This window comes from Carassius auratus, chromosome 18 (genome assembly GCF_003368295.1).
Source record: "Carassius auratus strain Wakin chromosome 18, ASM336829v1, whole genome shotgun sequence".
Classification (NCBI taxonomy): domain Eukaryota; kingdom Metazoa; phylum Chordata; class Actinopteri; order Cypriniformes; family Cyprinidae; genus Carassius; species Carassius auratus.
In genome coordinates, this window is record NC_039260.1 from 21,062,271 (window position 1) to 21,084,493 (window position 22,223).

Genomic DNA, 22,223 nt, shown 5'->3' on the forward strand with positions numbered 1-22,223 from the left:
CTCTGTGGAACGGGAGATTCGAAAGACGGGAATCTGGCTGCATGTGTGAATGTGAGCTTAAATCCATGTGAAGGAATAGTGTGTGTTTCTCTTGGCTGAAAGAAACAGGGTGTGTACGTGTGTGTTTGGAAAAGAGTCAATCAGAGGGAGGTGATGCAAATAATAGGCAATGTGAGAATTTGTTACTTACATGTGCATTCATCTAAATTGTGCAACCAGGTGTAAGCAAGTACCTCTGATTGTGTGTGTGTGTGTGTGTGTGTGTGTGTGTGTGTGTGTGTGTGTGTGTGTGTGGGTGTGTGTACAGGCGTGCGTTTCTTGCTTTAAAGTCAAAATGTAATGCTGTTTAAAACCAATTTCTGTAATGTGATGTATTTCAGGATATCAACATGAATTAATTGCAGTACATATTAAATTCAATAGGTCAAAATAAAAAGTGCTTTTTCATCCTCTTATGTAGGACTTACAGTACAGTAAGTACATCTTTACATGCACATAAACTACAAAAGAAAAACAGAATTTGCTGCAGAAGGAGAAGGTAATATATATAGTAATTTGTGTATACAACAAATTATGAGCTACAAGTGCATAATCTACGAAGGAAACACTTTTACCGAAAAAATTCCCTAAATTCCACAATTGCTCATTAAAAAAGACAGTATTTTGCGATGGGACAGCATGAAACTGAACCAACCAATGGACCGATCTCATTGCACAGCATCTGAAATGCTAGTTTTGTCATTCTAATATGCTTGAGCAAAGTCTCGTCAAAGTGCTTTGTTCTAATTAACTCCAAGAACTGTGTTCGCAAGCAGCAGACTCTGAGAATAATATAACATGACCGTGTTTCATCAGCGCACTCTGTAACTCATAATTTGTTGTATATACAAATTATTATATATATTACCTTCTCCTACTGAAGCAAATTACGTTTTTCTTTATGATATTTTGTGCAAGTTAATCAGGTAGTGATGATTCTGGGTAGTGATGAATCTCAAAACTCTCAAACGTTTTATGCAATATTCCAATTTTGTGCATAAGTTAAATTCCTAAATTTAAATGGAAACCGCTATTATTAAAGTGTCCTGACAAATGTACTAACATGGAGATGTAAAGATGGAGATGCAGTTTATAAACATTTAAAACATATTAACTTTAAATGAATACAGTTAATACAGTTTAAATAATAATCTACTTTACATGAGTTTTAGTAGGTTAGTCAACACATCACAATGACTACTTTTAAGACATGATGAATGATAATTTAAAATGTACTTTAAAGTAAAAAAATTAATATTATTGCCAAGTTCACTTTTTAAGAGTGTACAGAAACCGTTAAAAAATACAGTTATATAATTGAACTCTAAGCACATTTAAGTGTTTTTTTATTTCATTAATATATTATTTGCAAGTGCAGTTTTTAAAAAATACACTTTAGATTTTAAGTACACTACAAGTGTATTTTCAGTATAATAAAGTTCTCTTTTTTTCACAAGGGTCCTGCTAACAACCAAATAATGTACAGAATGGGATTAAAACTCCTTTATAAAAAAAAAAAAAAAACAGTAACAACAATATTTAGAAGTAGTGTGAACGCACCCAATGTTAATGTGTTTCTGCTTGGTGGAACAGATCTGCTACACTGCTGCTGCTGCAGATCAAATACAGAGACTAACTGCTGCCAAAACATCCACAGATGCTGCAGTGAGCATGGAAGAAATACTGCTGCTGCACATTTCACATATGAAATAACCCCTATATTTAGCATACATGAAATCCCCCTCCAGCAGATCAATACAGGTGGAGCTGGGGAAGGTGGAGGGTTTCTGAAGCACACTGCAACTGCTACAACAAGCACTAGCCAAGTTTTTGAATACTGCTGCTGCTGATATGAAAAGAACCAATCAGCTGCACCATGTGATAATGATGTCACTTTGTGAGATTGAGTTAGACCTATTGTACTGCGCCATCTAGAGTTTCATGACAGAACTGTGGAAGGGCACTTTGTGAAAAGATTCTCGTGTTTTTTGAAAATGAACCTCAGAGAAGCATCTCCATCCCACAGTGGCGTTCAAGAAGCTTTAAAAAATACCATCAGGAATTTGCACTGTCAATATTCTCAATTGTGTCTCTGAGACAGACGGAGGAGGAGCAGATGTTTGTTAACCGCTAAACACTCGCGCTCAATGTAACGCATCCACACACACACTCACGCCTGACTGACTGATCTCTGAGCTCCCTCACACCTGGGCCTCCTAATCAAACCTTAGGGCCCTGCTACATTCTGAGGTAAATGAAGGAGAAATGAGATGTGTGAAGATGTGTGTGTGTGTGTGTGTGTGTGTGAAGGCTAACTTACCCATGACACAACACGTCCATTGAAACACGGTAGTTTGGCGTTGTCATCAGATATCTCCTCCTTCACCACCCTGCAGAGACAACACGTCTATTAAAATGATTTTAGTTTATTAAAATGTAACAAAAATACATGAGTTGCACTCAAAATATAAAAGCAAGCACTGTGGTCTGTTGTCACACATAACAAAATCCTCTTTAATTTGATTATGCTTAATCACTTAAACCCATTATATGGTTTTGTTTGAGAAACTAAAGAAAATCTCAGTTCTGCCTGTACTATGCAGTTGCTACAGAGATCTAGCTGGTTGCTAGGTTGCTGTTGTGTTCAGTTGACTGATATAGCATCGCTAGGAGGTTGCTAAGGTGTTCTGAGTGGTTGCTAAATAGTTGCTTATGTCTCATGTCAAAAGAGGCCATAGTATAATTGACAATTGCCTTAAAATACACCCCTAAATAAGTAAAGCCACATTTATCAGCTCCATTTATAAACAGCCCCTCACACGTACACAGGTTAATTTAGTCATCCATAACATAAACCTCAGAGTCCCTCCCCCTTCCCAGCTGCTCCTTAAAAAGGTGCTGACCCCTCTGACTCCTGTCGCCATGGAAACCTTTGTCAAAAAGGAAGAGGGTGAAAGACAGCTGGCTTGAAAAGCACGTGAGGTTTGCAGAAACAGAGCATGTGATCTATTAATAATAAAAAATCTAGCTGAGTGATCATGATTGCATTCATGCAATATAAATCAAAGCCGGGCGTCTATCTTTAATCACACACCAAAACAGTGGTGACGAAACAGCGGCTGTGTTATAGAACAACAGTAATAACGCACACAGGACATGCTTATTGTTTCCCCTATAGAAAAAGTATATGAATAGGGATGTGAATCTCCATAACTGAGGCTGATGCAATATGCATCTCGATGCATAGCCAACGATATAATACATTAAAGATACATATGAAGCAGTTACCGATGCAATGTGTTATGATTCACCCCTATTACGATGCACACTAAAAGTGATCCGATTTGGATAAAATTCAGCACAATGCGATTTAATGCAATGGAAAAAACTATGCTAAGCAATTCAATATTCTACAGATAGTTCTCTTATGTTTTTTTTCGGTTCAGATAGACAGCCATGTTAATCTATATTCTACGTGACTCAGGACATACCTCTGTCTCTGTTGTGATGCATCATATTCAGATAGCAGCAGTGATGAGAGAATGTGCTTGAGAAACAGTTCATAGAGGAGAAACCAATCTTGATATAAATTATCAGTCACTAATTATTGGTCACTTACTACATAATAAAACTGTAGCACGTCTACTAATAATAATATATAAATGAATCAGTTTTCACCCATGCAAATTTGTTAGAAACAATGCATTGCGATACAAATGGCAACTTGTATCCGATTATGCACACTTTTTTTAAATCGATGCATCGCATTGTTAACTTTTATGCTGATGCATCGATGCGAATCGGTGAATCTTACCATCCATAATGTGAATGCAAGCCACTCTCAGCTTCGTAAAGCCCATCCGATGCATATTGCATATAAAAAGGCAGCATTTGAGAACAACATTCAATCTGATCCGACTGGCTTGATTTACTGTTTCCTCCTCTAGTGTCTAACTAAATTAATATTAAATGAATTCAAACTGATCTGATGAAACTTTTTTACATCCACATTAAGGGATTTGTGTCATGCATCATTTCTCTTTCTCTCTCTCTCCCTCTCTTCTTGCCAGATGAAGCTGATCTAATGAAACCCTTCAACAGTGACTGTATCTGCTGAATGCACATCTGTTGAAGTGATGAGTCAGAGCCTCTCAGGCTCAAGATCTCATTCCAACTCCATGTCCCAATACACTTGTGCCTATATACGTTTTTTCTTGTGCAATACAGCATACAGAAAGACCATGCTGTTGAGTTTGGTGGACGCCTCAGAATGCTTCATGTATTATTGTGTGTGTGCATATTTTATCCCATGCAGAGTATGTAGACTTAGGCATGATTGACAGCTCTCAGTGAATTCCAATCTCAGCACTTTGTTGCTTTTGGTGAGTGGATTTCAACTGTTCCACAGCACAGACTCTAATCCTGCTTGGGCTGTGCAATAAAAACTCAGTAGGGATGGTGACATAAGAGGCTCAGAGAGCAGCTCTACTTCTCCTTTCCCATTCTGTTTTTCTCCTCTGCTCTCCTCATTCCTTTGGCAGCATGAGGTCTGAAATCCTCAGTTTGGATAACAGCAGAAATCCTTCTCAGATATGAGTTATATCTTTACTTGAATGAACAGTTCAGCCAAAGATAAAAAATCTGTCATCAATTAGTCACCAAGTCATTCCAAACCTGTATGACTTTCTTACACGGAACACAAAAAGTGAAATAAAATGTACCAAATCATATAGTAACCAGGTTAATATACAAAAAGGACTAAATATAACACAAAGGAAAAAAAAACATTAAAAGTGGTGTGTATACAGTAACTATCAAAGATGCAATGAAACGGAAGTAGTGAGATCTTTTATTCCATATTGTGATTTAAGTGCACTGTATGAAAATGAACTTAGCACATATATATTTTGGAAAAGAGGGGCATGAACATTCTTTAAAACATCTACCGGTAAGGTCATATTGGTTTGGAACAACACCATTTTTAGTGAACTAACAGCCTTTTAAATGATTGAAATAGTGTATGCTGGTGATTAACAGATGGATGTCCACATCTCTGCAAGGATCTTCAGATATTCATGTCTTTCTACTTCCTTCCCCACATATGCATCCAACCCCTCCCTTGTGACCGAGTGTGACTGACAGGAAATCTTGGTTTTATTACAATGGTGCAGGGCTTTCCGACTCTTTCAAAGATCTTTATTTGTTTCAAACACCATAGCTTATCATTCCCCCGTTTATATATTTCTCCATCTCTTTTCAGTCTACTTTAGCAATAAAACATAAAATCGCTCCAATACTTGCGCACAAAGACCTTCATTAGACTGGCCCAGTGGAATTGGGGCAGTGTGTGCAGATGGCTCATGTGTGTGGACAGGCCCATTGATTAGCTGATCTCTAATGAAGAGGCCTTCCTTCTTCATAGCCCAAGATGATTAGATTTAGTCTAGAAAACAAGCCTTGACCCCCACAGCAGAAGATGTGGAGGAGGAGAGAGAGAGGGAGGGAGAGGTTAAGAGAAAAGGCCAATGGATGAGAATAAAAAAGAAAGGAATGAAAGCACTCCCAAAGTGCTCTGTCCTGTCTTTGGAGACACAGTCAATCCAGATCCTGAAGCTGCCAGACAAAGAGCCAGCGATGCAATGAAATCCACAGAGACCCAGAATACACACAATGCAATCACACACATGTACAATATGCTAATACTGTCCAACACACTTGAAGAACTGTACACACACACGTGCACTAGGCAGAGGACAAGACAGGAAAATAAAGCAGGGGAAAGTAGGTCAGTCTCCTTTACAGAAACATCCCTTCCATCAGAGAGAACAAGTCAGCCTCTCTCCGCTGACCACTCACACACATTTTATTCATGCAACTTCTTCAGAAACTTGATGTATCCACCACAAGTCTTCAAAACAAACATTTAACAATCAGATGGAGTATGGAGAGAGACCGTATGTGTGTGTTTGCCAGCAGAGCTGTACAAGAATCAACAGAATATTTCAATACCACTGGAGAAATGATCTATGAAATTGAATTCCAAAAGTGACAAAATAATCAACTTCATAATTTTACAATTTGTGGGTAGTTTCCCCCTCAGTGCACAAATAAACACTGCAGTCTTTGCTTCCACAGTGATGGACAACACTAATGATTCCTTGCACATTCAAAACGCTTTCAAAAGGCCTGTCACGATTATTGATTAATTGTGTGAGCATGGTTATTTGATCCAATCGCAATTTTATAGCTCAAAATTTGAATCACATTTTGCCATCCAAGTAACTGAAATTCAAGCACTTAAAGAAACACTATCAAATGACTCTTTTTTTCCGGCATGGTATTGGGAGAGCAGGGGAGTCATAATCAGGGTTAGTTAATTGCAACTAACAGAAAAATGAAATGTAAAACAATTATACAATATTATTATTTTTCAAATCATTGAAATAAATATATATTTTTTTTTACATAAAATTCCATGTAAAAAAATAATAATAATAATAGTTAATAATAAATGTTTGCATTGCAATCCATCAGCAGTCAAAATTCATGATTTTGAAAGGCATTGGGCTTATTCTGTTGAATATAATTATATACTACACTTGCATAGCATTTAATTAGGCTTGGGCACTGTAATACTTTCGTGTTTCTGATATACGTACAATGCAATTGTAATTTCATATACTATTCCAAATAAAAATTAAATATTGAAATGAAATTAGAGGCAAAACATACTTTATTCCTGATTGATGCATGCCATGAAATATACTTCAAATCCTCTGAATCTCCATTTATTACTGTTTCCCCATGAAAGGCTTTCCTCAAGTAGGATGCTCCATCTGTCTGTGAAACCTGTGTGTGTGTGTGTGTGTGTGTACTATAATGATGATCATGATGCTAATGGCCTTACTGGCCCTGCAGCTGTTAGAGAGAGACCCAAGAGAGAGGCTGATGCACACACACACACACACACACACACACACACACACACACACACACACACACACACACACACACACACACACACACCGTCGTTCAGACTACCACCATTAAATGTACACAAAGTCTATTCTGAATGAAAACTTAGTGACCCATTTAATCAAGTACACCACCTGGCAAGATCTCTATTCTCAATGGCACCTTCTCAAAGAGAAGTAATTCATACATTAGAACAAGCACATGATGAAACTGAATCTGGTCGCTTCCCTGAAACTGATGACACATCTGCAGTGAGCTCAGCTTCATCATGCTCTGCTACATCACAACGCCACATTCCCGCCACTGGATGAAGTGCGAGCATAGAGATCCAGTATAATGTTGTTAATAATGAGTGTGCATACATATGAGTGTTTCTGCAAAGGGTTAAAAAGTACATTAAGCACATTATAAATTGTGATATTCTAAACTAAATCAGCTTGCAACATAATCAACATAATGTTTGGCCAGCAGTCATCTTCAGTGAGGAGAGTGAGTGCTAGGACTAATGGTGTCTTCAAGTCAAGAAGTTCATATTTATGAGTTGGGAAGTTATAATTATGGCACCAGGCACATTCAGTAAGTTTGGTTAGTTTCAACAAGAGTTTTTGAACTCTACATCAAATTGCAAATTTTTATGTTTCTATTCAATTCATAAAGGACTGCTGCAAAGATTATTGGAGCATGTTTTACAAGAAAATACCATTCCAGTTTTTCTCCTTTAAAATTTCAAATTCAATGCATTGCTACTCTCTTTATCTTTTGTTATCTTGTTTTCTTTTGTTTCTACATCACAGTTTTTTCAGTGTATTTACACACTCTTAGATCAACAGATCATGATGCGCTACAATCTGCGAATTATCATAATGTGTCAAATGCGTCAGATTTCTCATATCCATATGAAATATGTGTGTGAAACAAACTGAGGGGATCATAAACAGACTTTTTCCAGTCAAAAATAAAACCAGTCGTAACTGCCAATCAGTAGGTCAAAACCTAATCATACAGTACGTGCTGTAACGAACAAACGTTCACCACAATTTATTACTGTCACTTTCATTAATCTTTCTCTTAGTTTGCATGTTGTTCCAGGTCACTGAGACGAATTCAGCTGTTGTTTTGAATTGAAATCACATGCAGTGTAATGGGCATGGATCAAGCGGGCCTGTTTTGCATCATGGCACTGCAGAGGAGAGTCTGGAAGTGATTATGCCACAGGGTACGGAACAATAGCTGGCTGTTCACCTTGATGAGCAGGTTTGGACAGTACGCTGATACAAACAAGCAACGTGGACAGGAAAAGTGTGTTAGGAGGGTCCTGTTTTGCATGTGGTGGATGGGTCTGTGTGTGTGTGTGCGCGAAGAGGTTTGTGTAGCTGGGCGTCTAAAGGAGAACTTTCTGGCATGCCAAGAAAAGCAAACAAAAAGCAGATCGCATGGACTTGAATTTCGCAACATGACACTGTTCTTTGTGGCTTAACAGTGACTGTGGAAATCTGCTCAGAGGATCAGTGAGGATGATTCCCGAGTGGTCCGGTGTTTCCAAGTCAGCATTCCAGACCTCAGCCGCATGCATTGGGAGGTGCACAACAGCACTAAAGTGCACTTTACCGCTCATAAACACTGGAACGACTGCTGCACTACTGGGGGTGGTGACCGAGCAAAGTCATTTTTCAACTCCTACATCTAAATACGCAGCCTGCTGCTTTCTAAACACAGTAGCATTGAAACAACACCATGTAAATATTGACAGGCAGAATCCCACACTTTATGACCAGTGAATTGCCATTACTTTCATAGTCACCGTTTATTAGATGCTCAAGATTTTAAAAATCATTTCACAGAGATTTAACTCACGAAGAACTATTTTGTAGTCATTTTCTTGAGCTGCACATTACTTGATAGCCTAAATTTCTTGATGAATAAATGTTCATGACGACGACGTTTATACTTTCATACACAACTTGGGAGGATTTTTCATGGCTTTTCCATAACTTTGGGGGATTATGGTAATTTTCATGACTTTCCCAGGCCTGGAAATCACAATTTTAAAATTCCCTGATATTTCCAAGACTGTGGGAACCCTGAATGTGGGACGGGTCTTGAGTTAGGCCAGATATACAGGAACAAATTAGTTTTATTGTTTAAAGTAGAGCTGTGTGTAAATCATGTGCAAGTGTGTCAGTGGTTGAATATGATAAGAGTCTGACTCATGATTATGTCAAAACCAAGGTCAGCTCTCATGAGTCAGATTTACTAACTTTCTTCATTTCTGGTTAATAAATAAAATGTAGGCAGTGTCATAACTTTTGAGGATTTTGGGTATTTTGTTACTTTTCAAAGCCTGGAAATCACAATCAAAAAAATGTCTTGTTATTTCCATGACTGTGGGAACAGACAGGTCTTGAGTTTGACCAGACAAACATGAATGAATTGGTTTTATTGTTTGCAGTAGAGCTTAATAACATTGAGTAAATGGGGTGCAAATCAGAAACTGTGTCAGATGATATGAAAATGCGAAGACCTGATTTCTCACGCCATTGTTTGTTTATACATTGATTGATATTTGTTTGTTTGCGTGTGTGTTTAATTTTTTTATGTAATTTGCCTCTTTTCAGTAAACACTGCACTCCCAAAGAGTCCATGTTTCTGGCTTATAAAATATTTTTGAGCCGAAAATGACTAGAAAAATATTATTTCCATGGAAAGTAAAGTTAAAACACCATGTTATTTCCGAATTGTCCATGTAAGTGAGAGTCCTGATTCACTGCCTAAAGTGACATATGCTTCTTCAATCACAGTTAACACTGCGGTGTCCATGTCACAGAACGACTACATGAGTAAGTAATGAGTAAGCAATGAGCACCATACAGTATACTGTATAATTACATCTTGTTATTGCTATTGTAAGTCATTATTTTAACATGAAACATGGACACTGTAATGTAAACCATGCTCTTACTCAGTCTGGTGTATGGTTCCACACTTGATCTGTCACTGAAATAAAGCCCGTCTTTTTTTATAAAAAAATAAAAAATAATAATTAAATAATTAATAATCATCACACTTTGAATCTCAAATCACATGAAGCCTACCACCTCTTATACAACAGACGCGTATATGTGCTCGAAATTGCGGTTTGTTACCTGTCTGTAACTGTAAACAATACTAATACAGACAGTAAAGCTCAGATTTCTGAGGTTGTGAGAGAAACCGACGGGGGTTTTGCGAAAATACAGATAAAATAAGTAAATAATGACACCGAAATAAAGCCGTTACAAGTGGTCAGTCTGACAGGAACAACGGACGACACAAATACAAACGGTTTTATTGTCATTAAAACGTTCGTATATCGTGCCTTACCCGAAATCATCGTCCATGGATTTGAAGAAAAATTTGTAGTTGGGTTTATTGAGGACATTTTTGAAGTCGGCGAGCGTGACGTCTTCAGCAGGGATGTGTAGTTTGATGAGGTACGGAGTCTCCTGCTCGTCGAGGTGATAGATGATCTTGGTCTCCGCCATGGCGGGCCGCTGCTGAGGGACAGGCCGCGCGCATCAGCCCCTCAGCGGCTCGCGCTCTCCCCTTCCACCGCGCCTCTGTCCAGCCGCAGCCTCTGCGCGCGCTCTCCAGTCAGAGACGATTAAACACAAGCACAGAGTATCCTTGCGCTCGTCTGTAATACAGATATATCTAATAGTAGAATATATTAGTATAATAGATGGTCCTTGGCGTTTTCTGGCTAAAAGGATCGTGCAGCTCGGACTTTGGGCTCCCTGTGTGTGAATACTGTTGCTTTTTCCTCTTCTCTGTCCTTTGGAAACAACTGTCGGCCGATGTGAGCACAGCGAGACAGCCCCTCCTATCGATTCACCACCGCGCTCCCTCTACAGGACGAGTTATACACATATAGCACTGGTCTTTGGCTGCTAGGTTAATACATGTACTTATTTGATCTCAGGATAAGAGAAAGACGCATCTCAATTACGCAAGGAGGCGTTCAGTCGTGTTGTATGAATCACTCTATAGAACAACTCGATCTTTTTGACTACATGCAGTCAAACTGAACAGTTTATTCATTAATTATTTTCAATGTCCTTAAATGTTTGTGTGTGTGTGTGTTTAGAGGGGGCTGTGAGGAAGTAACCCAACAAACTCACCTGAGGAGGAGATGCTGAGTAATGATTTGTTCGCCGATAACGCCCTCTAGAGGATGAAACGGCTTCTGTACAGCTGGTGAACTCTGGTGACCTCTGGAGGTGCACAACATAACATTTATCAAAACTTATTTTTCTTTAAGCTATATCAAAGTAAGCATGCCTTTAACGTGGTAATTCAGGGCTGGTGTGGGACTCATTTTCATCCCTGGAGTTTCATGCAGGCCCACTTTAATTTACAACTGACTATAGGCCTATTAAAATAATGTAATAAAAACCTCAGTGAACTGTTTTCTGCAGCCTGGTAATCCATTGTATATTTACTCGCATATCTTCAAAAACAGACGACTTTTCAGCAAGGTGCCTAAAACACTGTCCCCTTAGGCGGCGTTAAACGATAATTACGTCATCATTAGGGTTGCCAATTAACTTCAGAAATGGAAAATAAGGAACAATTGTGATTCTTTATAAGAGAATAAGGGTAGCTCAAAATATTTGTACTGTACATTAATGTCTGCCTTAAAATTTTTCAAAAATAATCACATTTGTTTTTCTTAACCTATTTATATACAATTATATTAAAGAAATTGTTTAATGTCATTCAAAAAAAAAAGTAATCGGCCTGAGTAAATCGTACCATTCTAGAATTGTGACTTAATGTAGTAATTTAGGAGGTGTAAATACTGTGAGATTACATGTATACAAATTACATGAAAATCTGAAAGTGTAACAACTAAATGTCAATGAAACATCAGTCAGTAAGGCATTTTTAACAAAAGTTTAATTTGCACCCATATAGCCTATGAATGAATTAAAATTTAGATTTTTCAGTTAAAGAAAACTTAGTTTGTTAAAAACTTTACTTCTGTTCCTTGGATTTTTACATGGATTTGTGGTCCAATTTTAAAAAATATTATAAGTTAATAATAAATTTAAAAAAATGTAGCCGATTTTTTTTCTCTAACAGAATTAAAAATTTTTTTTTACTTTTTAGTATTATTATTTGATATATTCTATTTTGTTGATCATTAAGATGGATTTGCATTGATATAAAATACTGTAACCTATTTATAAACTTCACTGTTACAGTAAGTGTAATGGTGCCATCAAATAATTAATCACGATTAATCACAGCCAAAATAAAAGTTTCTGTTTACATAATATATGTGTGTGTGTGCGGTGTATATTTATTATGTATATAAAGACACACACAAACAGCATATGTTTTCATATTTACATGGATTTACAAGTATATATTTATATTCATATAAATTATATCATATATAAATATATTTAATATATAAATGTAAAAAATTCTTAAATATATACATGCATGTGTGTGTATTTATATATACATAATAAATATACACACACACGTTTACAAAAACCTTTATCTTGGATGCGATTAATCGCTTTGATAGCACTAGTTTTTAGGTTTCCGTGAAATTATCTACATAGATTAATATCTCATTACAAGAATCGTGTTGTTATATCGCCTAACTAAACGTTTTTACGTTATTACGATAATTTCTCGCAACCAAAAACGTTTCTGACGCCAAATAGCTCCGCCCATTTTCATCATTGGCGCGACTTACAGTTAACCCATTAGTGTACTGAAGCTTGCAATGGAGTGATTAATTAATTGGACATTTGGTTGAAGACAATGATCCTGAAGATATTTAGGCATGAGGCAAACACAGACACAGGCTAAAGAGGATAAGTAAGATTTGACAGTAACGAGTCTTACTCCAAGTTTGGATGAACAAAAACACAGGCCCATCCGTCTCGCTTACAAAAGGTAAACATCGTTTTTATTTCATTATTAAATATATATAAAGTTAATGTTTGCCTATTATAGTCCACGCCTATCAGTTTTTCATATTAACCATAGTTAAGTCCATACTAACCACAATGATTTACTTCTCACTACTGCAGTAATACCAATGTTACTGTTTTTCTTAAAACAGTGTTGTTTTTAATGGTACAGTAATTGTAACTAGAAATGCCGTAATTGTTCTATCCCCAATAGATTTAGCATCTACAATAATTATCTCTCAATTCCATAGTTGCTAAGTTGTACCTGTAGAAAAACCATGATATATTTCTAACAATGGGCTGAAGGGGTCACATGGCTGAAACCGCATATCAAAGCACACACAGACAGGATCAGTAACACATTTACTCATTAAGGTAGACCACATTAGATGAGGGTGGAAAACAACCCCTTTTATTGTTGGCTGTGCAGTGTTAAAGCCTACAATCAACAAAACTATGATTCTACAAGTTAGAGAAACTTGCTGATGAGTGTCTGCCACATATGCAAGAAAGTAAAATCCAGGGTTGGATCCTCAGACACAACACATTAAGTGCTCTCTGTTGTCTTTATTACCTGTAAAACTGAACTGGTCTTCCACTGTGCTTGAAGTCAAGGCCACTGATGATCAGCTTGGACCCATCCACCAATATAACCTCACCCTGAACACCCAACGCTCACTGCATTCTCACAAATCATAATTTACTCCATTTTCTTCAATATATGATAATTTAAGGGACATTTGCCTATTATAAAATAAAAAATGGAGTGAAAAAGGCATTGTTTTCCAAAAAAAAAAAAAAAAAAATTCACAGCATCTCAATTCCTGAAAACAACCTTTCACACAATGTTTGACAAAATTTAACCAGTGTCCCCCAGTATGGCTGAAATAACAAATTCAGGCTGTTCATTTGAACAGAAGTGTTGAAAACACCCAGTGTTGAAAGGTTTGAAAGGCACTAACATAGCTCCACTTCTTCTGTCTTGATATTTCTGTCTTGATATACCTGAGACTTAATGTTGAGTGGTTAGCACCAGGAAAGAGAAGCTTGAGAAAGACAGAACCCAGTTCAAACGAATAGGAAGCAATCTATTCATCACAGAAAAGCTGAGAGTGTGTTGGTTCTGCAGGATCTTCATTAGGCCATGATCAGATTTGCACAATGAGTACAGACTGTGTGCATTCACGTCAGTTTTCAAACGCTGTCCCGGAAGGCGATTAGTCAGGGATTGGTCCTCCTCAGAACACCTCTGCGTGGCTAGCAAAAGGAAAGTCTCTGACATCTTGTTAAGGCCTCCCACTGATTTCTCAGAGAACAGATGAGAGCACACACACAACATGAGATGATGTGCATAGGCAGGAGGAACATATGCAAAACACCCACAAAAATAAAGACACATCCACACACTCAAAAAGGCAATGGCTAACAGATGGCAACCAGTATCCTTGATACTGACATACCCCTATCCATATGTGCACGCGCACACACACACACACACACACACACACACAGGTGATGGCATAATAACCATCGCAAATTTGTCCTCCACTTTGTTCCACAGCCCTGAGCAGCTTTATATGTTTAGCTTATGAAAATCAGTGTCTGCCTTTATAAACAGACATCCCAGTGTCGGTGAGAGTGTACACTCATCAGCGCTGGCCTCCCATAATGCATTGCTATGGTCCAGTCTGAGCCAAGGAGTTCAATTCCTGCCCTGTTCCTGCCCATCTGACTTTTCACCTCAAACCTTCTGCTTCTCCACAGAAGTTTTGAACTCAAGCGGACACATTGACGTCTCGCAGGGCGATGGTCCCGTTGGCAGGGGGGTCTGTGGGCGACGAAGGGGCAGAGGGGGGGGATGTGAATAGAGAAGGAGCTGTGCTGGTGTTGAGGGCGCTGCTCTGGAACAGTATCTGCTGAAGTGTCCTGCGTAGATTTGGGTGCAAACGGGCCTGAGTTTGATAAAATACCTCCACAGCAAAACACTTCATCACCCCTCCGCACAGATCCTCGTAAAGGGGCACGGTGTACATCCGTGAGGTCTAGAAAGGAAAGAGGGAGAGGAAAGTTAATAGACAACCTACTGCTGAAACAGACCAGATGAAACATTTATTTTCTATAGGCCTACATAAAATGCCCCATTCTTAATCTAAAACAGATCTCAGTAAGGTCAAGTCAACATGCTACAGTGAAAGTAGTGACAAAAGTCTAACTGCGTGCACAACTCGCACTTTAACATAAATCTGACAAGCATGTGACGACCAGATAAAGAGTGTTTGAAATGTCATGCAAAGAGGAATGCCTAAAGCACTGTAACTGTTTTTTTTTCTTTTTTACACATAGGTTTCCAATATGTTCATTAAAAAAAAGTTACATTATTAATACCTGTAATAATAAAAATACACCATAACTGGCAATTTAACAAATTTTTCTGGCATTAAACACATCTCATCTAATCACAAGTTAGAATAAAAACTAGTAAGTTAGAACTGTATGTTTTATATATCCACTTTGGAGTTTTATTTTATACATATTTTTTATTATTTGCCATATATGACAGGTTATGGTATCATCAGAATTCACAATGAAGAATTCATAAACTTATTACGGTCTCTTAGGATGAAATGTAACCATGTTTGACAATACACTAGAATAGAATATGGTAATCAATACAGCATGCTTTCGATGAAGCAAAAGAAACCAGCCAAACTGGTTGTGATTGAGCACATCTCTTAACAGCTCTGAAAAGAGACATGACGTCATAAACAGTCAATAGTCAAAGAGTAGCCGGGAGTGTTTTTTAGAAACACTGGAATGTGGATGCCCTTTAAGGAAAACTCAGTTTATACTAAGTGGAGGGGTGAGGGAGAAATAGAGAGCACCAGGCACAGACTCACTGAATTACACACTTTTATAAACCAGAATGTCCCTAGCTTAATAGTGTTTGTGTCCTCTAAACACAGGCGAAATAAGATACTGATTTGCTTGAACTCATCTTCAGAACACACAAAAGCTCTTAAAAATCAATATGGAGATGCTACATTAATGTATTATCAGTTACAGCCCAAAAGACACTTCATTCACAAAACTCACATGTTTATTCAAGAAGCTGCGAACTCGGGGCAGGTCAGGATAAAAGCTGTTCCGCACTACAATCTGCAGCCATCGAATCTGGACTTCAGCGTTCATGCCGTCCAACAACGCAGAGTAGCAGCTTGACAAAAAACTCATCACCTCTGAAATGCCAAGAGATGTCAAACATCAAAGCAATGGGAAAACTAATGTGGACAAACTGCTGAATGGATTCTTAAAGGGTTAGTTCACCCAAAAATTAAAATTGGCCCATGAATTACTCAACCTCAAGGCATCCTAGGTGTATATGACTTTCTTCTTTCAGACTAATCCAGTCGGAGTTAATTTAAAGATTGTCTTTGAACTTCCAAGCGGTTTAATGACAGTCAGCGGGTGTTGCAGTGCATCAGTCCCAAAGAAGTGAAATATAGTGCATCCATACGTAATAAAAAGTGCCTCACATGGCTCCAGGGGGTGAACGAAGGCCTCCTGTATGCTTTTTTGTAAGAAAAACCATATTTAAAACATAATAATCAATTTAATCTAGCTTGTGTTCACTGTCGGCTTTGCATACGCACCGCTCAGAAGTGATGCGCGCGGAAACACAGCAGAGAGATCAAAACAAAGTACGGGCACGAATTAGAAGTACAAAACGAGAATTTGTAAAGAAGAATGTCAGAGGATTTCGATATAAGCCAAGAGGAGACTGGTTTTCCTTTGCTAAAGTAAGGAACCTTTGCTTATTTTGCCCCTGTTAACAAACTTTGGTTTACGAGACTGCATGCACAAATCTGACATCTTGCGTCATCCTCGAGAGCTGCTTCCATGTACAACTGTAGGTGCAAGTTGGTTGAAGTGATTATTACATTTTGAATATTGATATTTTCTTACAAAAATGCATTGATTTGCTACAGGAGGCCTTCGTTCACCCCCAGGACCCATGTGAGACACTATTTATTATGGATGGATGCGCTTTATTTCACTTCTTTTGGACCCGCTGACTGCCATTAAAACAGCTTGGAAGATCAAAGTAATTTTTTTTATATAACTCCGACTGGATTCACCTGAAAGAAGGAAGTTATGTACGCCTAGGATAGCTTTAGGGTGAGTAAGTAATAGTCAAATTTTCATTTTTGGCGTGAACTATCCCTTTAATACCTTGAGGCAGAGGTGAGCGGTCTAGAAGTCGGTCCAGGAAGAGGACGGTCTGAAAGGTGCTCCAGGAGGAGAGGTCAAATGTAGAGATCACTTGTGGGTCAGGTGCATCCACTCCCCAAAGATCACACAGGTGCTGAACAGGGCCTGTGAGAGCTCTACCCGCCGAGAGATCTGGTTCACATAACGGAGGACCACAGCCATTTAGCCATCGCTCAAATTCCAGACCTGAGCAAGAGGGGAAGGAAGAAGGAGGGGAAGAAGTGTCACATTTCTGTTTATTTAGCCTCCATCTCTTGCACTGCTGATGTTACTCTGACCCCTCACTGGGTGTTATGACTGGCTCAACAGGGAAATTCCTAACTGAGGACAAACGGAGCGCAGTGAGATGTGTAACTAGAAGTATCTCTGTGTGTTAATCATCGTCTCGGACAGCTGTTGAAACTCACCCTCTCGTTGAGCAACACAGCTCTCCTTCAGCTCAGGGAAGAAGCCAAGGAAAAAGTCCAACAGATCCTGAGCGACCACGCTGCTGAATCTGAACTTCTCAATGTAGGCCTACACAGTGCACGGTGGAAAAATTCAGAAATTTCATGTGTGGACCATGCCATATATGTACAGTGGAGCATAGAAAATGCACGTATGTGTGGTAAATGTCATGTTTCTCACCTTAAGGAAGCTATCAAATCTCTTGATATCACCGCACAGCTGTGAGAGGTAAGATACAAAGCAGAAGCCTTTCTCATAGGTGAACAGATTCATAAGACTGCTGGGGTTTATACCTTTGGAGAAAGAGAAGGAAAAAGGATAACATGTCACATTGACCCACAAATCACGGGTCTGACACTTCACAAGTACCTTATAAATATTTAAACACATTTTCCAGGCAAGCTGAACTTTGCAAAGGAAGATTTTCCTAGCTTCTGTCTTTCTGAAATCTGAGTAACAAGGAATTTTAGATGCATTTACCACACAGCTATTTCAGGTGTACGGAAAAATCACTGAGAGTCAAACCCAAGGTCTCTTTCAGACTCATACAAAGGCTGGTTGCTATTGTTAGAAAGGTTGTACCTGGCTCAAATTTGGCCTGCAGCTTACTGACAGGATTGTTGTCTCCAAGAAGACGCATCTGTCTGTGAAGAGCATCTAGACGGAAACACAGTCTCAAGACAAGTGAAGGCTTCTCCTGAATTAGAAAAATGAAAAGATAAATGTAAGGAGAGCATTGTGGGAGATCAACAGGCCTCTGCACTCTGCTGGGACAAATGCAAACACTCCCATGTCACTGGCATCGTTCTACACAAGCAATTGAATCTTGCATCAACATTTGCAAGAGTGGTGATGTTTCTATGTTTGGATATGTGTGAGGACGTGTATACCATAGGCCTCTGTGGTAATGCGCCTCTGAGCATAAGTGGCCAGACCCTCACTGAGCCACATCTCTTCCCAGGTAGCATTGGTGACCGCATTGCCAAACCAGCCGTGAGCGATCTCATGGATGACGTCGATCAGCAGAAACTCTTGACTCTCCAGTATAGAGGAAATGATGAAAGTAAGACAGGGATTCTCCATGGCAACGATGGGGAATGAAGGAGGGAGGAACACTATGTCGTACCTGTAAAGGGAGAGACGGGATAATGCCTGATAATGAGCCTTGATGTGAACAAGATTGATGTGACTGGAAAGTAAAGAACTGACCTTCCCCATACATAAGGCCCAAAAAGGCCCTCTGCCACATTAAGCCAGCGTTCCACACTGCCACCCAGTTTACTGACCGCACACATCAGGATGCATGGCTCTGCCCACACACGACTCCTGAAAGCAGATTGTGGCTGAGGTAAAGCACTAAACACTAATTAAGACAATGCATATATCATAAGCCATAACATAAGCCAGCTTAAAAAGCCAGCATGTCCAGGCTAGGTATGCTATATAGTACTGGTTTGGTTTTGATATGCTAATGAACCAGCATAGCCATGCTGTGCGGAAGCAAAACTTAGCTGGTCAACCAGCATGGTTTTCTGGCAACCTTGTTGACCAAAGTAGCACATTAATTCTGATAAAGATGGCAACTGATGTGGTCCTGACAACTGTGGTTAAGCAGCCTATCTGAGAAAAACCAGCACACTAGCATTACTCAATCCCTCTTTACCTGGGCCCAATGTCTGCATGCTGTAGGTCTCCTGCCACCAGAGCAACCAAGTAGGCTGGGACAGGGTACTCCATGGAGAACTGGAAAACCCTGTCCTGTTTAGAGTACGCACTTCTTGAGGCACTCATCAACACTGTGACACCCTCTGGTACCTGTAACGCAGCACACATGATCTAAAACCAGACAACAACACTGAATTCCCACAGAGATGTTTGGGTGGATCTGACCAGCTTAGACTCACCCTAACAGTGGCAGAGTAGGTGCTTTTGACGGCTGGGGTGTCAAAACAGGGAAAAAATGAGCGGTTGCAGACTGAGTGACCCTGAGTGAAGACCAACGGACGCGTTTGTCCGCATGTCAGCTCGGCATCCAGCCACCAAATCTGATGAAGGAACCAGGGAAGAATGAAGTAAGGGAGTACCTTTGGCAAATAACCATTCTAGAGAATAGCTCTGAGCATGCAAATGATTCACTACAGATTTACGTAACCAGGTTTAGGTTGCATGGTTAATAGCATTGTAATTTTTCATGCAGGTGAAGAAGTTGTGAATCCAAACGTCAAATTAAGTTCTTGATGAAGTTGCAGAAACAATAGACAACTACCCCTATATAGGTGAGCAGCTAACTGCTTGTTTTGTGTGTATATTACGCCCCTAAAATAGCACAGTGTAAGCAGGACTCAGCGGTAACAATGACCTTCTAGCCTGGACCCAGTTTTGGACCAGCTTGCAAAGAGCTGTCGTAATGTTTTTATGCATTGCAAACTCGTATACTTGGCTCTCTGTGAGGTTTGTTGTTTAATTTGTTATGAATTCTGCCAATGTCAAGTGCTTGTCAAGGTAATGTTATTATCTAGCTGGCGATTAAAGATGAGGTTTTGGAAGCATCAGTGAGAATGATGTTTTGGGTTGAAAAATACTTCCAAGAAACTGTTGTCAATGTTGATGTAGCTGCATAGTTTCTGGCTAATACAGCAAATTATTATTCTTTTTGTAATTAAGAAAACTAATTAAAATTTTAATTCTAACACATAATGCTACTAAAAAACTACTTTAAAAAATAGCAGTCAATGGAGTATATAAGGTACGATTAAGTGCATCCCCTTTATGCAAGACAGGTTACAGTGCAAATAACACTAAAAAGTTTTTTGTAATCGACTTATTTTTTCCAGCCATCTGTAATTGAAAGCCCACCTCCCAGTAATGAGCTCGTGCACTCATAATCATGACCTGGATAACTCTAGTTATCTACTTACAGGGACATGTCACTACACTGAGGTCATTCTTATCAGTATAGCTCAGACGCTCCAGTACACTCACTGTTTTTATCCTGGCCTGTGTCTAATAAATAAACGGGTGATTCCACACCCAATGTTTACAGTCCCGCGTGACGCGCGCCACAGGACCCCTTTAATCTCGCGTAAAAGCTAACGTGGCAGAACTGGTTATCAACATTAAGGCTCGGCTGCTGGGATATTTTGAGTGGATGTTGACTCTGTGTACAATACTCCTGTGCAACAAAGTTATTATTAGCGTGTATGAGAGGCGGCTCGCCAGCTGTCACCGCGTTGACCTTACCGCAGGGCCGTCTGTGGAAGTGTAGCGGATGGTGACACGGAAAGCCCGGTGCGGCCGGATCACCGCGGCCGGGAGGCTGATGTTCAGAGACGAGCCGTAATCGGTGAATGGTTCTATTCGGTAGGTGAGCGACAAAAACACGTCGGGAGCACCGGACGCGCCGGGCACCTTGCAGTCCACGGAATGAATTAATAATGAAGGGTGCGTGTCCAGAATGAGCGACTGGACGCCGGGCTGGACGGGCGTGAGCTCCAGAACCTGCCATCCCGTCATCCTCTTGATGGCGAAGTTCAGGTGGAGGTCCAGGTGGAAATGTCGGAGTTTAAAGCTGTGGAAGTTGGACGCCGACGCGACGTCCACCAGGCGACAGTGCGCCAGACTCCGGCCGCCCTCGCAGGACTTATTACCGGCCACGGACAGCACTTTCCGACAGCAGCACAGCGTCGGCCGCTGCAGCTCGGCCATCGCGAAGTTCGGCGATTAAACACACGATAACAGCGTCTAAGTTTAAAAGCGGCGGTCGCGAGCTGCGGTCCTCGGAGTGGAGCTCGGCGGAAGAGAGATGAGCGACAGATCGAGTTAATACATTGTTGCTGGAGTTAAAGGGGCTGGACACTCCGTGGAGGAGGAAACCGAGTTAAAGTAATGGCAATAAAATGAGCAGGAAGGCAGTAAAAGGCATTAAAACAAAACACAAGTCTACGTAAAATCCATTAGAGCCGCAGAAACGACTGACTTCAGTCCTCCGACCTCCATCTAAAGCAGAATATAGATGCGGATGTCCCAGTCCGTCATGAGATCCCTACGGAAAGATCGGTAAAAAACTACCGGCAGAAGAAGAGACGCATAGCGAAACCCCGATGAACAGAAACGATATGAGTTAAGTGACTCCCTTAGAAAACAGGAAGTAAAAACAGGGGAGGAAATCACTTCGAGACGGGAAAGTTTTCGAGCTGCAGGGGGGCGCTGCGGAGCTCGCGATCAACCGCAAAAACACGGTCCAGCAGCGGACAAGCGTCTTCAAAACACAGGTTAAAAAAACTAAGTACACTTCCATAATGCAGCCTACTTAAAGCGCTCTATTTTTATGCTTAATATACTAAAAATATCTGATACTTCTTAAGATTAGCTAAGTTAATGTGCTATTTTAGGACATTATGTTTAACTAAAATGTGCTTTAAACATACTATCTCTTAATTAAAAATAATAACAAGTCACCACTTGTAGTGCACTTGAGTGTAGGCTACTATAAAAGAAGGGTTCAAGTGGTATACCTTTTTAAAC

At 39.7% G+C, this 22,223-nt stretch overlaps 2 protein-coding genes across 2 annotated transcripts in view; both read right to left on the reverse strand.

Annotated features, from left to right (window-relative positions):
* LOC113118650 (segment polarity protein dishevelled homolog DVL-3-like) overlaps window positions 1-10,863 on the reverse strand; it is a 29,468-nt gene extending 18,605 nt beyond the window's left edge. Inside the window, exons 1-2 of the mRNA XM_026287983.1 lie at window positions 10,375-10,863; window positions 2,360-2,429 (exon numbers count right to left, since the gene is read on the reverse strand). Coding sequence (XP_026143768.1) covers window positions 2,360-2,429; window positions 10,375-10,535 — 231 coding nt within the window. The 5' untranslated portion in view covers window positions 10,536-10,863. The remainder of the gene's footprint in view (window positions 1-2,359; window positions 2,430-10,374) is intronic.
* A 2,510-nt stretch (window positions 10,864-13,373) lies between these two features.
* On the reverse strand, window positions 13,374-22,065 carry LOC113118652 (aminopeptidase RNPEPL1-like). The gene is given in 12 exon segments (XM_026287987.1): window positions 13,374-15,025; window positions 16,077-16,219; window positions 17,214-17,438; window positions 17,660-17,768; window positions 17,880-17,992; window positions 18,282-18,366; window positions 18,368-18,396; window positions 18,590-18,825; window positions 18,909-19,025; window positions 19,363-19,514; window positions 19,604-19,744; window positions 20,940-22,065. Coding segments are annotated over 12 exon segments (2,082 nt in total). The 5' UTR covers window positions 21,405-22,065; the 3' UTR covers window positions 13,374-14,758.
* Window positions 22,066-22,223: the final 158 nt, after the last annotated feature.